Here is a 15586-nt window from a genome sequence, read left to right as displayed (position 1 = left end):
CTAATTAATTAATTTTGAGACAGAATCTCACTGTGTCGCCCAGGCTGGAGTGCAGTGGCATGATCTCAACTCACTGCAACCTCCACCTCCGGGGTTCAAGTGAGTCTCATGCCTCAGCCTCCCGAGCAGCTGGGATTACAGGCCCCCGCCACCATGCCCAGCTAATTTTTTTATTTTTAGTAGCGATGGGGTTTTGCCATGTTGGCCAGGCTGGTCTCAAACTCCTGACCTCAGGTGATCGACCTGCCTCCACCTCCGCCTCCCAAAGTGCTGGGATTACAGGCGTGAGCCACTGCGCCCGGCCCTGTTATGCCATTTTAAAGCTCAGGAAACTGAGGCACAGAAAAAGGTAAAAAGGTACGTGAGATCAAAAAGGATGGAGTTAGGATTTGAACCCAGGTCCAGGGCCCGTGATTTTCCCAGCACACCATCCAAAATGCCTGCCTGCCCTCACCAGGGAGCACACGCTTACGTTCACAGTCTTGGACCCTGGGTTAGGGCCAGGAGGGCTGGGTGTGGGATGGGAACAGGGCCTCCAGTTCCTTCACTGGCTGGGGTAGGGTTTCTGAGTTCCCCATCAGAGCCCCTCCTCTGACTTTCAGGGACCCGCTGAGGAATCTGCAGGCCTGGCAGAGGACAGGAGGCAGGGCTGGGGAGCCTGGGAAGGGCTGGCTGACAGTTCTATGGGCCCTCCCCTCCTCCACAGTCCCACCCCCAGCCTGAGGCCTCTGGGAGCCCTGGTCCTGAGCAGCCAATACACCAGCCCAGACGGCTGCAAGTCACCATGGACGCTGAAGGTAAAGGGACACTCTCCCGGCGGTGTCCCTGCACCCATCCCCCCACTGCCTACCCCTGCCCCCATCCTGGCTTGTCTCAGCCCCTCATCACCTCCTCTGGAGCCATCTCTCCTCTGGTCCTGCCATCAACTCCCTTACCTACCCCATGTCCCTGCAGCCTCGCTCAACTCCCAGAGGCCCCTTCTCACTCTTCTTTCTCCTGTGTTGAGTCCCCAAGGAGCTCTGGGGAAGGAAGGGGCTTAAGCCCTAGAAAAGGGGGGCAGGGCGGCCTGGAGGAGGTGGCGTCTCCTGGGGGCAGTGGGGGCTGGAAGTGGGAGGCTGGATGGGGGAGCAGCGTGGACTTCTGCTCTCGCTGGTAGCTGGGGAGAAGCAGAGACAAAGTCCTGTCCCTTCTGTAGCCAGGTGGGGGAGGGGGCTTGAGTCCCGTGATTCCCTGCCTGGAGGGAGCTGTATGCAAACTGTTGGGGTGATCAGCCCAACCCCTGACCATGGATTCCTGAAGTTCAGTGGCCACAAAGGAATGAGAAAAGATAAGTTAAGATTTAAAGCAGGTCAGGGGGCCAGTTGCTAAAGTGAAGGCTGCAGAGCCCTGGTTGCCTGACAATTTATTGCGTACAAGCTTTTGATCTAAGAAGCAGATGGTACGGGGTGAAACAGTGAAGGCGGGGGTGCATGCGTCATTTGAAAGATGTATAGCAGTGGTGGGTTTATGTGAATTTCCTTTAAGCTCAAAGCATATGTCTAACTACTAAGATAATCTTTTTTTTTGTTTGTTTGTTTTTTTGAGATGGAGTCTCACTGTCTCCCAGGCTGGAGAGCAGTGGCGTGATCTCGGCTCACTGCAAGCTCCGCCTCCCGGGTTCACACCATTCTCCTGCTGGGAGATAGGCACCTGCTGCCATGCGGCTAATTTTTTGTATTTTTAGTAGAGATGGGGTTTCAGCGTGTTAGCCAGGATGGTCTCAATCTCCTGACCTCGTGATCCACCCACCTCGGCCTCCCAAAGTGCTGGGATTAGGGGCATGAGCCACCATGCCAGGCCAACTAAGATGATCTTGAACTTATTGGGCTGCAGCTGGTGGGAGTGGGTTTTACAAGGAACCAGGATGTCTGATCACATTCCAAAGATTCAAGGGAGTGTTTCAGCCCAGAGCATTCTGTGTAAAGCCACAGAGCAAGTCATGCTCACTGGCCTGAGGACACAATGGCAATAAGGAGATGATTTTCCTCAGAGGCTCCCTATGGTGTTCCATAGGTGTCCTACACAGGGGTGGCTGACTAAACTGGCACCCAATAAACACTTCCACCAACACAAACCCAGGGGGCCATGCTCTGCACTCAGAAGGCTCCATCAGGGATGGGGCTGCGTGACCGTGGGTGGGTCCCAGCTTCTCAGAGCCTCGTTTTCTTCCATCTGTAAAATGACAATAATAGTTCCCTGCTCTGGTCGGGCACAGGGGCTCACGCCTGTAATCCCAGCACTTTGGGAAGCTGAGGCGGGTGGAGCACTTGAGGTCAGGAGTTTGAGACCAGCCTGGCCAACATGGTGAAACCCCGTCTCTACTGAAAGTACAAAAATTAGCCGAGTGTGGTGGTGCGCACCTGTAATCCCAGATACTTGGGAGGCTGAGGAGGGAGAATTGCTTGAACCCCAGTGGTGGAAGTTGCACAGAGATCAGGCCTCTGCACTCTAGCCTGCGTGACAGAGCGAGACTCCATCTCAAAAAAAAGAAAAAAAAGAAAAAAAAAGTTCCCTGATCACAAGGTTGTGGGGAGGACAGAGAATGGGAGGCACGGGTGCCTAAACCTTCCTCCACGTTTGGGGTGCCTGCTGGCACCATACACCTGCTTCTGAGTCCTCTACAGGATGCCTCTATGCTCGGTGGTCTTTTTTTTTTTTTTTTTTTTGAGACGGAGTCTCACTCTGTTGCCCAGGCTGGAGTGCAGTGGCATAATCTTAGCTCACTGCAACCTCCATCTCCTGGGTTCAAGTGATTCTCCTGCCTCAGCCTCCCAAATAGCTGGGATTACAGGTGCCTGCTACCACACCTGGTTAATTTTTGTATTTTTAGTAGAGACAGAGTTTCACCATGTTGGTCAGGCTGGTCTCAAGCTCCTAACCTCAAGTGATCTGCCCACCTTGGCCTCCCAAAGTGCTGGGATTACAGGCATGAGCCACTCTGCCCAGCCTTAAATATGCCAATTTTATTAGAGTTTTATTAACTCTGGACAACCAATTAAGAAGGGATCGCCTTGAGGGATCAAGGTTACATCCCACAGAATAAAACTCTAATCTCTGAAGTCCAGGCATCTTGGGAGACCTTTTACATGTCCAGCCACAAGGCTAGGAGGCCGCTGGACAGGGAGGGTACAGCTGCCTCCTCCATGCACGTGGCAGCCTGCCTGGCATTTCTCTGATGGGCCAACTCTCTCCTTGCCAGCTGTAAAAGTGGCTTCCCCTCTCTGAAGTGCCTTTCAGTAACAGCTGCTAATTAGGGGAGCCCCGTATTTTCAAAGCTACCCACAGGAATTCCTCTTGTTGGAAATGTATGAGAGAGTCAGGGCCTTAAAAAAAAAAAGCACCCAGATGTGTTTATTTATTTTTCACAAATAGAACATGGAATGTGTAACTGTTCCCCTCTCTATTAGACAATCAGAAAGACTGAGCTCCAAGAAGGGGGAAAGAGGGGAACCCCTGCACATGGAAGCAGCTTTGAGGTTCTTTTTTTTTTTTTTTTTTTAGACAGAGTCCCCCCCCTTTTCCCAGGCTAGAGTGCAGTGGGGCGATCCGGGCTCACTGTAGCCTCAACCTCCTAGACTCAAGTGATCCTTCTGCCTCAGCCTCCCAAGAGTAGCTGGGTCTACAACTGCATGCCATCACGCCTGGCTAATCTTTTAAATTTTAATTTTATGTATTTGATTATTATTTTTTTAGACTGCATCTCCCTCTGTTGCCCAAACTGGAGTGCAGTGGCACAATCACGATTTGCTGCAGCATCAACCTTCTGGGCTCTAGCAATCCTCCCGCCTCAGCCTCCCGAGTAGGTGGTACCCCAGGTGCATGCCACCATGCCCGGCTACTATATATATATATATTTTTTTTTTAGATAAGGATCTTGTCATGTTTGCCAGGCTGGTGTTCAACTCCTGGGCTCAAGTGATCCTCCTGCTTCAGCCTTCCAAAGTGCTAGGACTGCAGGCATGAGCCCCCGTGTCTGGCCTCAGGAGCTATGATGTTCTTTTTCTTTTCTTTTGTTTTTGAGATGGAGTCTCGCTCTGTTGCCCAGGCTGTGTGTACCACCATGTCTGGCTAATTTTTGTGTTTTTCTGTAGAGATGGGGTTTCACCATGTTGGCCAAGCTGGTCTCGAACTCCTGACCTCAAGTGATCACCCACCTCACCCTCCCAAAGTGCTGAGATTACAGGCATGAGCCACCATGCCCAGCCAGCAGCTGTGATGTTCTACAGTACCCAGCTATGGAACAGGAGGACCTGGGCTCATACTTACCATTGTCTAGCTGCATCATTTGCTAGCTCTACTCTTTAGATAATTCCTCTTTATGTTTCTGAGCCTCGGTTCTCCACCTATATTTTTTATTTATTTTTATTTTATTTTATTTTTTGAGATGGAGTCTTGCTCTCTTGCCCATGCTGGAGTGCAATGGTGTGATCTTGGCTCACTGGAACCTCTACCTCCTAGGTTCAAGGAATTCTCCTACCTCAGCCTCCTGAGTAGCTGGGATTACAGGCGTGTGCCACTGCGCCTGGCCAGATTTTTGTTTGTTTGTTTGTTTGTATTTTTAGTAGAGACGGGGTTTCACCATGTTGGCCAGGCTGGTCTCAAACTCCTGACCTCAAGTGATCCACCCGCCTCGATCTCCCAAAGTGCTGGGATTACAAGCGTAAGCCACCACGACCGGTCTTGGTTTTCCACCTATAAATACAAACGGCATCCACCTTGAGGCCCTGTAGGTGAGGTTTGGGAGGAGGTATGAGAAGCGCCAGGCACACAGTAGGCACCAGTGCATGGTAGCTATTATTGTCTTCCTGTGGCTCAGAAGCTCTCAATTCTTTTTTTTTTTTTTTTTTTTTTTTGGATGGGAGTCTCGCTCTGTCGCCCAGGCTGGAGTGCAGTGGCCACACTTCAGCTCACTGCAAGCTCCGCCTCCCGGGTTCACACCATTCTCCTGCCTCAGCCTCCCAAGTAGCTGGGACTACAGGCGCCTGTCACCTCACCCGGCTAGTTTTTTGTATTTTTTTAGTAGAGACGGGGTTTCACTGTGTTAGCCAGGATGGTCTCGATCTCCTGACCTCGTGATCCGCCCGTCTCGGCCTCCCGAAGTGCTGGGATTACAGGCTTGAGCCACCGCGCCCAGCCAGAATTATTTTGCCATATTTCAGACCAATTATATCAGAATCTCTAGGGATGGGGCCTGGAGCTCCCCCATATGATTCCATTGTGCAGCAGAGGTTGAGAACTACTGCCCTACCCAATGGTGTTATGATTTATAATAAGAAATGTGTATTTTACTCTTTGTCCTTGGTTCCTGGCATAGAGCTCCTGGAATCCTTGGAATTTCCTGAACAACAGAGTGGCAAGGAGAATCCTTTGTTCTAATATTTGATCTTTGTTTTGTTGTTGTTGTTGCTGTTGTTGTTATTGTTGTTGAGACAGAGTTTTGCTCTTGTTGCCCAGGCTGGAGTGCAGTGGCGTGATCTCGGCTCACCACAACCTCCGCCTGCCAGGTTCAAGCAATTCTCCTGCCTCAGCCTCCCGAGTAGCTGGGATTACAGGCATGCACTATCATGCCCGGCTAATTTTGTATTTTTAGTAGAGACGGGCTTTCTCCAAGTTGAGGCTGCTCTCGAACTCCTGACCGCAGGTGACCCACCCGCCTTGGCCTCCTAAAGTGCTAGGATTACAGGTGTGAGCCACCGTGCCCGGCCGTTGTTGGTTTTTTAAAATTGAGACAGGATCTCACTTTGCTATCCAGGCTGGGGTGCAGTGGTGTGATCACGGCTCTCTGCAGTCTCAAACTCCTGGGCTCAAGGGATCCTCCCACGTCAGCCTCCTGAGTAGCTGGGACTACAGGTGTGTACCACTGTACCCAGCTAATTTTTCTGTAGATATGGGGTTTTGTTATGTTGCTCAGGCTGGTCTTGAATTGCTGTGCTCAAGTGTTCTGCCTGCCTCGGCCTCCCAAAGTGCTGGGATTACTGCCATCAGCCACCATGATGCCTAAGTTTTGAAATTTATGTAGTTGGCTAGGTACGGTGGCTCACGCCTGTGATCCCAACACTTTGGGAGGCCGAGGGGGGAGGGTCACCTGAGGTCAGGAGTCTGAGATCACTCTGGCCAACGTCGTGAAATCCCATCTCTACTAAAGATACAAAAATTAGCCGAGCGTGTTGGCGGGCGCTTATAATCCCAACTACTTGGGAGGCTGAGGCAGGAGAATCGCTTGAACCTGGGAGGCGGAGGTTGCAGTGAGCTGAGACTGCGCCATTGCACTCCAGCCTGGGCAACAAGAACAAAAACTCCGTCTCAAAAAATAAAATAGAACAAAATAAAATTTACGTAGTGATGGAGTCTTGCCATGTTGCCAGGCTGGTCTTGAACTCCTGGCCTCAAGCGACTCCCTCTCCCCAGCCTCCCAAAGTGCTGGGATACAGATGTGAGCCACCACACTGGCCCTAATACTTGATCTTTGACCCAAGTTCCTGACAGAGCTCCTAATCCCTTGGAATTTCTGGCTGATCAGAGGGTCTTTTGTTCCAATGAGGTAATTCTTGGTGGGCTTCTGGAAGGGGGCCAGTCACCAGAGAGATACTACTGCAATGATTAGAAGTTTGGTACCCTCAGCAGTATCCTTCATCTTCTGAGAAGGGGAGAGGGGCTAGAGATTGATTTAACTATCATGCCTGTGAGATGACACCTCCATAGAAATCCCTGAAATAAGATGTTAGGAGAGCTCTTGTGTTATAGGACAGATAAAGGTGCCAGGAGGAGGGTGGTACCCAGGAGAGGGCATGGAAGCCCTTTCCCCCGTACCCTGCCCTATGCATTTCTTCCAGCTGGCTGTTCATTTGTGTCATTTGACAATGCAGCCAGGTGTGGCAGCGCACCTATAGTCCCAGTTACTCAGGAGGCTAAGGCAGGAGGATCACTTGAGCCCAGGAGCTCAAGAGTGCTCCTGTAGTGTGCTATCCTCGAGCCTGTGAATATCCACTGCACTCCAGCTGGGCAACACAGAAAGACACTGGGTCCAAAAAACAAAACAAGCTGGGCGCGGTGGCTCACTCCTGTAATCTCAACACTTCAGGATGCAGAGGCGGGTGGATCACTTGAGGTCAGGAGTTCGAGACCAGCCTAGCCAATATGGTGAAGCCTCATCGCTACTAAAAATACAAAAATTAGCTGGGTGTGGTGGCGTGTGCTTGTAATCCCAGCTACTCGGGAGACTGAGGCAGGAGAATCGCTTGAACCTGGGTGGCAGAGGTTGCAGTAAGCTGAGATAGCACCACTGCACTCCGGCTTGGGCAACAGAGTGAGACTCTGTCTCAAAAATAAATAAATAAATAAATAAAAAACAAAACGATACGAAACAAACAAACAAAAAGTGTTGTAATACACCAGCAATAGTAAGTAAACTGTTTTCCTGGGATCACTGCTTTAGTAAAGATCAAATACAAGCAGGAATCATGGGAACGTCTGATTTGTAGCCAAGTCACACAGAAGTTGTGGGTAGCCTGGGAATCTCTTACTACTTGAGGCTGGCGTCTGAAGTGGGGGACAGTCTTGTGGGACTGAGCCCTTTTGCTATGAAGTCTGCACTAACTCTGGTTATGGTCACAGTTGAAGTGAATTGTAGGACACGCAGCTACTGTCGGAGAAGTGGTTGATGTGGGGAAAAGAAATGCCATACCACTGGTCGCAGAAGCGTTCTGTGTTGAGTGAACATACAGAAAAGAAACACTGTTGGTTTTTTAATCTACGTCACCCTAAAATAACGTTCCATGACTCAGTCTCAAGTGGGGACCCTCTCTCTCTCCTTTCCTTATTTTTCTCACTTTTTGTTATAGAGAATTCCAAACATACACGCAAGTAGATAGAAAAGCATGATGAACCCCCACGAAACCACCACCAACCTCAAAAAACGTCAATGTGCGGCTAGCCCAGTCTCACCCTCCCTCCCTCTACCTTCCAGTATTATCTTAAAGCAAACCAGCTCTCGAACTCTTTGTTTGTTTGTTTGTTTGTAGACAGAGTCTCGCTCTGTCACCCAGGCTGGAGTGCAGTGGCACAATTATGGCTCACTGCAACCTCAATTCAAGTGATTCTTTCACCTCAGCCTCCTCAGTAGCTGGGATTCCAGGCCCGCACCACCACACCCGGCTAATTTTTGTATTTTTTTAGTAGAGACGGGGTTTCACCATGTTGGCCAGGCTGGTCTCGATCTCCTGACCTCAGGTGATCCACCCCACCTCGGCCTCCCAAAGTGCTGGGATTACAGGTGTGAGCCACCGCACCCAGCCTCTTTTGTTTTTTAGATGGGATCCTGTTCTGTCGCCCAGGCTGGTTGGTGTGCAGCAACATGATCATAGCTCACTGTTTGTAGCCTCCAACTTCTGGGCTCAAGTGATCCTCCTGCCTCAGCCTGTGGAGTAGCTGGGACTACAGGCGTGTACCACCACACCTGGCTAATTTAAATTTTTTTTTTTTTTCTTTTTAGAGATGGGGTCTTGCTGTGTTGACCAGGCTGGCCTCAAACTCCCAGCCTCAAGCGATCCTCCTACCTCAGCCTCCCAAAGTGTTGGGATTACAGGCATGAGCCGCCGTGCCTGGCTCAAATCTTTTCATATGTGAACATCTCAGCATGTTTTTCTTCTTTTTTCTTTTTTTTTTTTGTGATGGAGTTTCGCTCTTGTCGCCCAGACTGGAATGCAATGGTGTGATCTTGGCTCACTGCAACCTCTGCCTCCTAGGTTCAAGCGATTCTCCTGCCTTCCTCTCCCAAGTAGCTGGAATTACAGGTGCCTACCACCATGTCCAGCTAATTTTTTTACATTTTTTTTTTTTTTTAGTAGAGATGGGGTTTTGCCATGTTGGCCAGGCTGGTCTTGAACTCCTCACCTCAGGTGATCCACCCGCCTTGGCCTCCCAAAGTGCTAGGATTACAGGCGTGAGTCACTGTGCCCAGACTCGGCATGTTTTTTTCCTAAAAGATAAAGACTTTTTCTTTTTACTACAACCACAATACTGTTGTCAAAACTAAACTCTAAAAATTTCCGTGGTGTTATCAAACATTCAGTCAATGTCCAGATTCCAATGGTTTCATAAATAGCCTAATTTGCTGGTTTGTTTGAATTAGGATCTAAGTAGAATCTACACTTTGTGATTGGTTAGTATATGTCTTAAGAGTCTTTGAAACTTTCTTTAACTTTATTTTTTCGATTAAAAAATGTTTAATTTAGAGATACTTTTTGTCTGGCCAAGACTACCTCAGCCTTCTTTTGCCTCCCAATCTGTCTCCAGTTGGTGGCTGAAGTGACCTTTCTGGAGTAAAACTATAATCTCTTTTAAAATTCGGTGATGGGTCAGGCATGGTGGATCACACTTGTAATCCCAGCACTTTGGGAGGTCGAAGTGGGAGCACTGCTTGAGCCCAGGAGTTCAAGACCAGCTTGGGCAACATAGCGAGATCCCCCCCCATCTCTACTTAAAAATAATAAAATAAAATGAAAAAAAAATTTTTTGAGATGGAGTTTCGCTCTTGTTGCCTAGGCTGGAAGACAGTGGTGGGATCTCGGCTCACTGCAACCTCTGCCTCCCGGGTTCAACCGATTCTCCTGCCTCAGTCTCCTGAGTAGTTGGGATTACAGGCATGTGCCACCATGCCCGGCTAATTTTGTATTTTTAGTAGAGATGGGGTTTCACCATGTTGGTCAGGCTGGACTTGAACTCCTGACCTCAGGTGATCAACCCACCTCAGCCTCCCAAAGTGCTGGGATTACAGGCATGAGTCACTGTGTCTGGCCAATAAAATCAAATTTTATGATGGCTCCTGCGATCTGGCAAATTCCTCAGCTAAGTAGTTTAGTTTTTTCTCCCTGTGGCCTCCTCTCCCACCATGTCACCTGTGAATCTCACACTGCCCCCACCCCGCCACTGTCTGCAGGCGAACAGATCAGTTTTCTCAGCCCCAAATGTCAGCCCCACCCCACACCTCTGCCTGGCAAACATCACTCACCCGTCCTCAGAGACACCTAGTCATTTATTCTGTGAGTCCACCACACTTGAGAAACGTTTCATTTCTTAGCGAACACGCCTACCCTGTGCTAGACAGTGTTCCTAAGGGCTTTCAAATATAGTCTTGTTTTTTGTTTCTGAGACAGAGTCTCGCTCTGTCACCCAGGCTGGAGTGTAGTGGCACAATCTTGGCTCACTGCAACCTCCACCTCCCAAGTTCAAGCATTTTTCTGCCTCAGCCTCCCTAGTAGCTGGGATTATAGGCGCCCGACTAATTTTTTTTTTTTTTTTTTTATTTTTTAGTAGAGATGGGGTTTCACCATTTTGGCCAGCCTGGTCTTGAACTCCTGACCTCGTGATCTACCCACCTTGGCCTCCCAAAGTGCTGAGATTACAGGCATGAGCCACTGCCCCCGGCCACTTTCTTGTTTTTATAACAGCACGAGGAGGTCATTATTGTCATCCCTGTCACAGATGAGGAGCCGAGGGTTGAGTCTCTGGTCCACAATCACTTAGTGACAAGTGGCAGAGCCAGGGCTGGACCTGAGGTGTGCGGTCCCAGAGCCTGGGCTCTGATTCACTGTGCTATGCGACCTCTCTGATAGGTAAGTATCCTAGCTCGCATACTATGAAGCTAAACAATATAAAATTGCCAATATTTGGCCGTTTTGACCAATAAAAGCAGCAATGGTTGTATGGTTCAGTATGCGAAGTGCCTGAATATAGCAGAAAACTCAATGGCCAGACACAGCCTTTGCCCATCGAGAGGAAACAGCTGTAGACTGTGATGATGGGGGAAGAACAGGGACTAGGATCTAATATGGGGGGTGGGGTGTCTGTGAGGCCCCTGCTGAGGAAGTGATGTTTAAGGGAAGACCTGTAAGTGGAATAAGAGCTGAAGGGGGAGATTGGGGACAAGGGAGGGGACTTCCAGGCCGAGGTACAGTCCTGCAACAGCATAGGCTAAGGCCTGACAGGTAAGAGAAAGAGCTGCCCACGCTGTTGCCTTCATGCCTAGCAATTATTAACACCCCGCACAGTGCAGGTGCTGATGAGGATGTGTCAGAGAATCAGTGAAAAATGGAAAGAAGTTGCCAGGTGTGGAGGCTCATGTCTGTTAATCCCAGCACTCTGGGAGGCCAGGGTGGGAGGAAGACAAGGCCAGGAACTGGAGGCTGGGCATGGTGGCTCACGCCTATAATCCCAGCTCTTTGGGAGGCCGAGGTGGGCGGATCACTTGAGGCCAGGAGCTCAAGACCAGCCTGGCCAATATGGTGAAACGCTATCTGTATTAAAATACAAAAATTGGCCAGGCATGGTGGCACGTGCCTGTAATCCCAGCTACTCCGGAGGCTGAGGCAGGAGAACCCAGGAGGCAGAGGCTGCAGTAAGTCTACAGTTACTGCCAAAGCTCGGGGCTCCATCCCTTTTCCATCGCATGCCACTGCACTACAGCCTGGGCAGCAAAGTGAGACTCTGTCTCTAGAAAAAGAAAAAGAAAAAAATGTTTAAAAGGACAGGAGTTTGAGACCCTGTCTCTACAAAAAATTTTTTAAAAAAAGTACCTTGGCATGGTGGAGCAGGTACTCAGGAGGCTGCGGTGAGACCACCACGTGAGCCCAGGCATTCAAGGCCGCAGTGAGCCATGATTGTACCACTGCACTCCACTCTGTCTCAAAAAGAAAGAAAAAAGTCAAGAGAACTGGAACTGAAACCGTGAAAGGTCAGTTTTCAGCAGGAGAGTGATCAAAGAAAACCAGAACTAGACAGTTGTTAAAATAACTAAAACATATTGCATTCCAGACTATTGCTGTAGGGGAAGAGTGACCTTAGATCAGAACTGGGCTGAACTCTGAGTACACCATGGGGTTATAGCCAACGAGCAGAGTGGAGGACAGTGGATGGGATATTACCATAAGAAAGCACTGGGGGCTGGGGGGATTCCGGCAAGAACAACCTAAAGGGATTCTTGCTGAAGACAGGCCAAGGTGGTCAGACAGCGCCTGGGGGAGGGTGGAGGATGAGGACCCCCATCAGGGTTCAAGGGGCAATCAGATGTGGAGGATGAAGGACTGGCTAAGCTGACTTAGCAGGATTCTTGCTAAAATTGGACGATGCAGAGGTAAACACGGAAGTCCAAGGCCTAACTGGAAAAGAGCTGAAGGAACCTGAGTGAGGTTTGGCTATAAACAGAACCTCTGTCCGAGTGAGCCCATCAAACTTACTTTATTTATTTATTTGAGACAGAGTCTCACTCTGTCGCCCAGGCTGGAGTACAGTGGCGTTATTTCGGCTCACCGCAAACTCTGCCTCCCAGGTTCAAGCAGTTCTTGTGCCTCGGCCTCCCGAGGAGCTGGGATTACAGGCATCTGCCACCACACCCAGCTAATTTTTGTGTTTTCAATAGGGAGAGGGTTTTGCCATGTTTGACAGGTTGGTCTTGAACTCCTGACCTCAGGCTAATCTTTTGTTTGTTTTTATTCTTTTTTTTTTTTTTTTTTAGATTGAGTTTCGCTCTTGTTGGCCAAGCTGGAGTGCAATGGTGCAATCTCAGTTCACCGAAACCTCCGCCTCCTGGGTTCAAGCGATTCTCCTGTCTCAGCCTCCCGAGGAGCTGGGATCACAGGCGCATGCCACCATGCCTGTGGAGACAGGGTTTAGTAGAGATGGGGTTTCATCATATTGGTCAGGCTGATCTAAAACTCCTGACCTCAGGTGATCCGCCTGCCTCAGTCTCCCAAAGTGCTGGGATTACAGGCATGAACCACTGCCTTTTGTTTGTTTTTAAATTTAACTTTTTTTTTGAGACCGAATCTCGCTCTGTCACCCAGGATGGATTGCAATGGCACAATCTCAGCTCACTTCAACCTCTGCCTCCTGGGTTCAAGCGATTCTCCTGCCTCAGTCTCCCAAGTAGCTGGGATTACAGGTACCTGCCACCACAGCTGGTTAATTTTTGTGTTTTTAGTAGAGATGGGGTTTTGCCATGTTGGACAGGCTGGTCTTGAACTCCTGACCTCAGGTGATCAACCCACCTTGGCCTCCCAAAGTGCCGGGATTACAGGCATGAACCACCATGCTCAGCCTTAAATTTAACTTTTATCTTAATTTCAGGGGTATACATGTGCAGGTTTATTACATAGGTAAACTTATGTCATGGGGGTTGTACACATTATTTAGTCACCCAGGTGTTAAGTGTAGTACCCATTAGTTATTTTTCCTGATCCTCTCCCTCCTCCAAACTTCCACCCTCTGATAGGCCCCAGTATGTGTTGCCCCCTCTATGTGTCCATGTGTTCTCATCATTTAGCTCCCACTTATAAGTGAGAACATGTGATATTTGGTTTTCTGTTCCTGCATTAGTTTGCTAAGAATAATGGCCTCCAGCTCCATCCGTGTCCCTGCAAAGAATGTGATCTCATTTTTTCTGTGGCTGCATAGTATTCCATGGTGTATGTGTACCACACTTTCTTTATCCAGTCTACCACTGATGGGCATTTAGGTTGAATCATGTCTTTCCCATGGTGAATAGTGCTGTGATGTGTCTTTATAACAGAATGGTTTACTTTGGGTATATACCAAAGTAATATATTGCTGGGTCGAATGGTATTTCTGGTTTTTGGTCTTTGAGAAATTGCTGCACTGTCCTCCGCTATGGTTTAACTAATTTACACTCCCACCAACAGTGTATAAGTGTTCCTTTTTCTCTGCAACCTCACCAGATCTCAGTGGTCAACTCCTCCCACTCCCCAGGTAACACTGATATGCTCTGTGCCTACAGTTTTGCCTTTCCCAGGATGCTGCATGAAAGGGATCATACGGCCTTTTGGATCTGGCTCCTTTTAGTTAGAATGATACATTTGAGACACGTCCCTATTGTTGTGTGTATCAGTAGTAGGTTTCTTCTTTTTTTGAGATGGATTATCACTCTGTCATCCAGGCTGGAGTGCAGTGGCATGATCTCAGCTCACTGCAACCTCCGTCTCCCTGATTCAAGCGATTATCCCGCCTCAGCCTCCCGAGTAGCTGGGATTACAGGCGTGTGCCACCACGCCTGGCTAGTTTTTGTATTTTTTCATAGAGATGGGGTTTCACCATGTTGACCAGGCTGGTCTTGAACTCCTGACCTTGTGATCCGCCCACCTTGGCCTCACAAAGCGCTGGAATTACAGGCGTGAACCTTGGTGCCCAGCCTGCATCACAGGTTGTTTCCCCAGTACTTACCAGTTGCAGAATTCAAATTCACTTTTAAAAAATCAGCCTGAAAAAAAGAAAAAAAAAAAATCAGGCTGGCCAGGTGTGGTGGCTCACACCTGTAATCCCAGCACTTTGGGAGGCCGAGGCGGGCAGATCACCTGAGGTCAGGAGTTTGAGATCAGCCTGGCCAAAATGGTAAAACCCTGTCTCTACTAAAAATACAAAAATTAGCCTGGCGTCGTGGTGGGCGCCTGTAATCCCAGCTACTTGGGAGGCTGAGGCAGAAGAATCGCTGGAATCCGGGGGATGGAGGTTGCAGTGAGCCGAGATCACACCACTTCACTCCAGCCTGGGCAAAAGAGTGAAACTCTGGATCCAAAAAAAAAAAAAAAAAAATCAGGATTGGCACAGTGGCGCACTCCTGTAATCCCAGGACTTTGAGAGGCTGAGGTGCAAGGATTGCTTGAGCCTGGGAGTTCAAGACCAGCCTGGGGAATATAGTGAGACCCCTATCTCTACAACAAAACATATACAAGAATTAGCCGGGCATGGTTGCTGTGCGCCTGTTGTCCCAGTTCCTTGGGAAGCTGAGGCGAGAAGATTGCTTAAGCCTGGGCAGTTGAGGCTGCAGTGAGTCGTGATCGCGCCACTGCACTGCACCTAGTTTGAATGGAGTGGGAGTGGGGGATTAGGCTCTCACTCCCTGCCGTTTGCTCCCAGGCCTTTTCCGTAGCTGGATGTGACCAACAGAGACAGCGCCCAGCCTCAGTACAGCTGGCTCTTAGTGGAGGGGCAGGAGCCATCTGGGGCAGATGTGGGAGAGAACGTGGCAAAGGAGAGCCCGGTGCAGTCAAGGAGGCTTGTGGCTCGGAGGGGAGGTGGGGTGAGTGGAGACTCAGCAGCTTGGCTCTGGGGAAGTAGACAAGAGAGGGCCTGCTTCGGAGGGCAGACCAAGCCAGGATGTCTGGCCTTCACTTCCACTTGGAGCAGAAGTGTGCTGTGTGCGCGTGCATGTGCGTGTGCGTGCACGTGTGTGTGCGCTAAATCAAACACCCTCGCTGGCTCTGTGTCCCCCTCAAGGGGAAGCCAAGTCCACGGATGGTGAAGGCCCATGAGGCTGCAGGTCTTCACCCCGCAGATAGATGGCGCTGTTGCACCGCGCCTGGGTTTGCCTCTGCCCACAGCCATGCAGGGCCCATCTCGGGCTATGCCTAGGGCGTAAGGGACCTTCCCCATGTCCACCATCCTTATATATATATATATATGTTAAAAAAAAGTGTGGGTACATAGTAGGTGTATATATTTATGGGGTGCATTTTTTTTTTTTTTTTTTTTTTTTTTT

General features: G+C 49.5%; 1 protein-coding gene across 3 annotated transcripts in view; it reads left to right on the top strand.

Moving 5' to 3' along the window:
* The first annotated feature begins 331 nt into the window (after window positions 1-331).
* QPRT (quinolinate phosphoribosyltransferase) overlaps window positions 332-15586 on the top strand; it is a 20394-nt gene continuing 5139 nt past the window's right edge. For all 3 annotated transcript variants that reach the window (XM_023191266.2, XM_023191265.2, XM_023191264.2), the window contains exon 1: window positions 332-797. In XM_023191266.2, the coding sequence (XP_023047034.1) occupies window positions 684-797 (114 nt within the window). In that variant the 5' untranslated portion in view covers window positions 332-683. The remainder of the gene's footprint in view (window positions 798-15586) is intronic.

The sequence above is a fragment of the Piliocolobus tephrosceles genome, chromosome 17 (genome assembly GCF_002776525.5).
Source record: "Piliocolobus tephrosceles isolate RC106 chromosome 17, ASM277652v3, whole genome shotgun sequence".
NCBI lineage: Eukaryota > Metazoa > Chordata > Mammalia > Primates > Cercopithecidae > Piliocolobus > Piliocolobus tephrosceles.
Note: the sequence above shows the minus strand (reverse complement) of the source record. Positions and strands in the feature narration are given on the sequence as shown.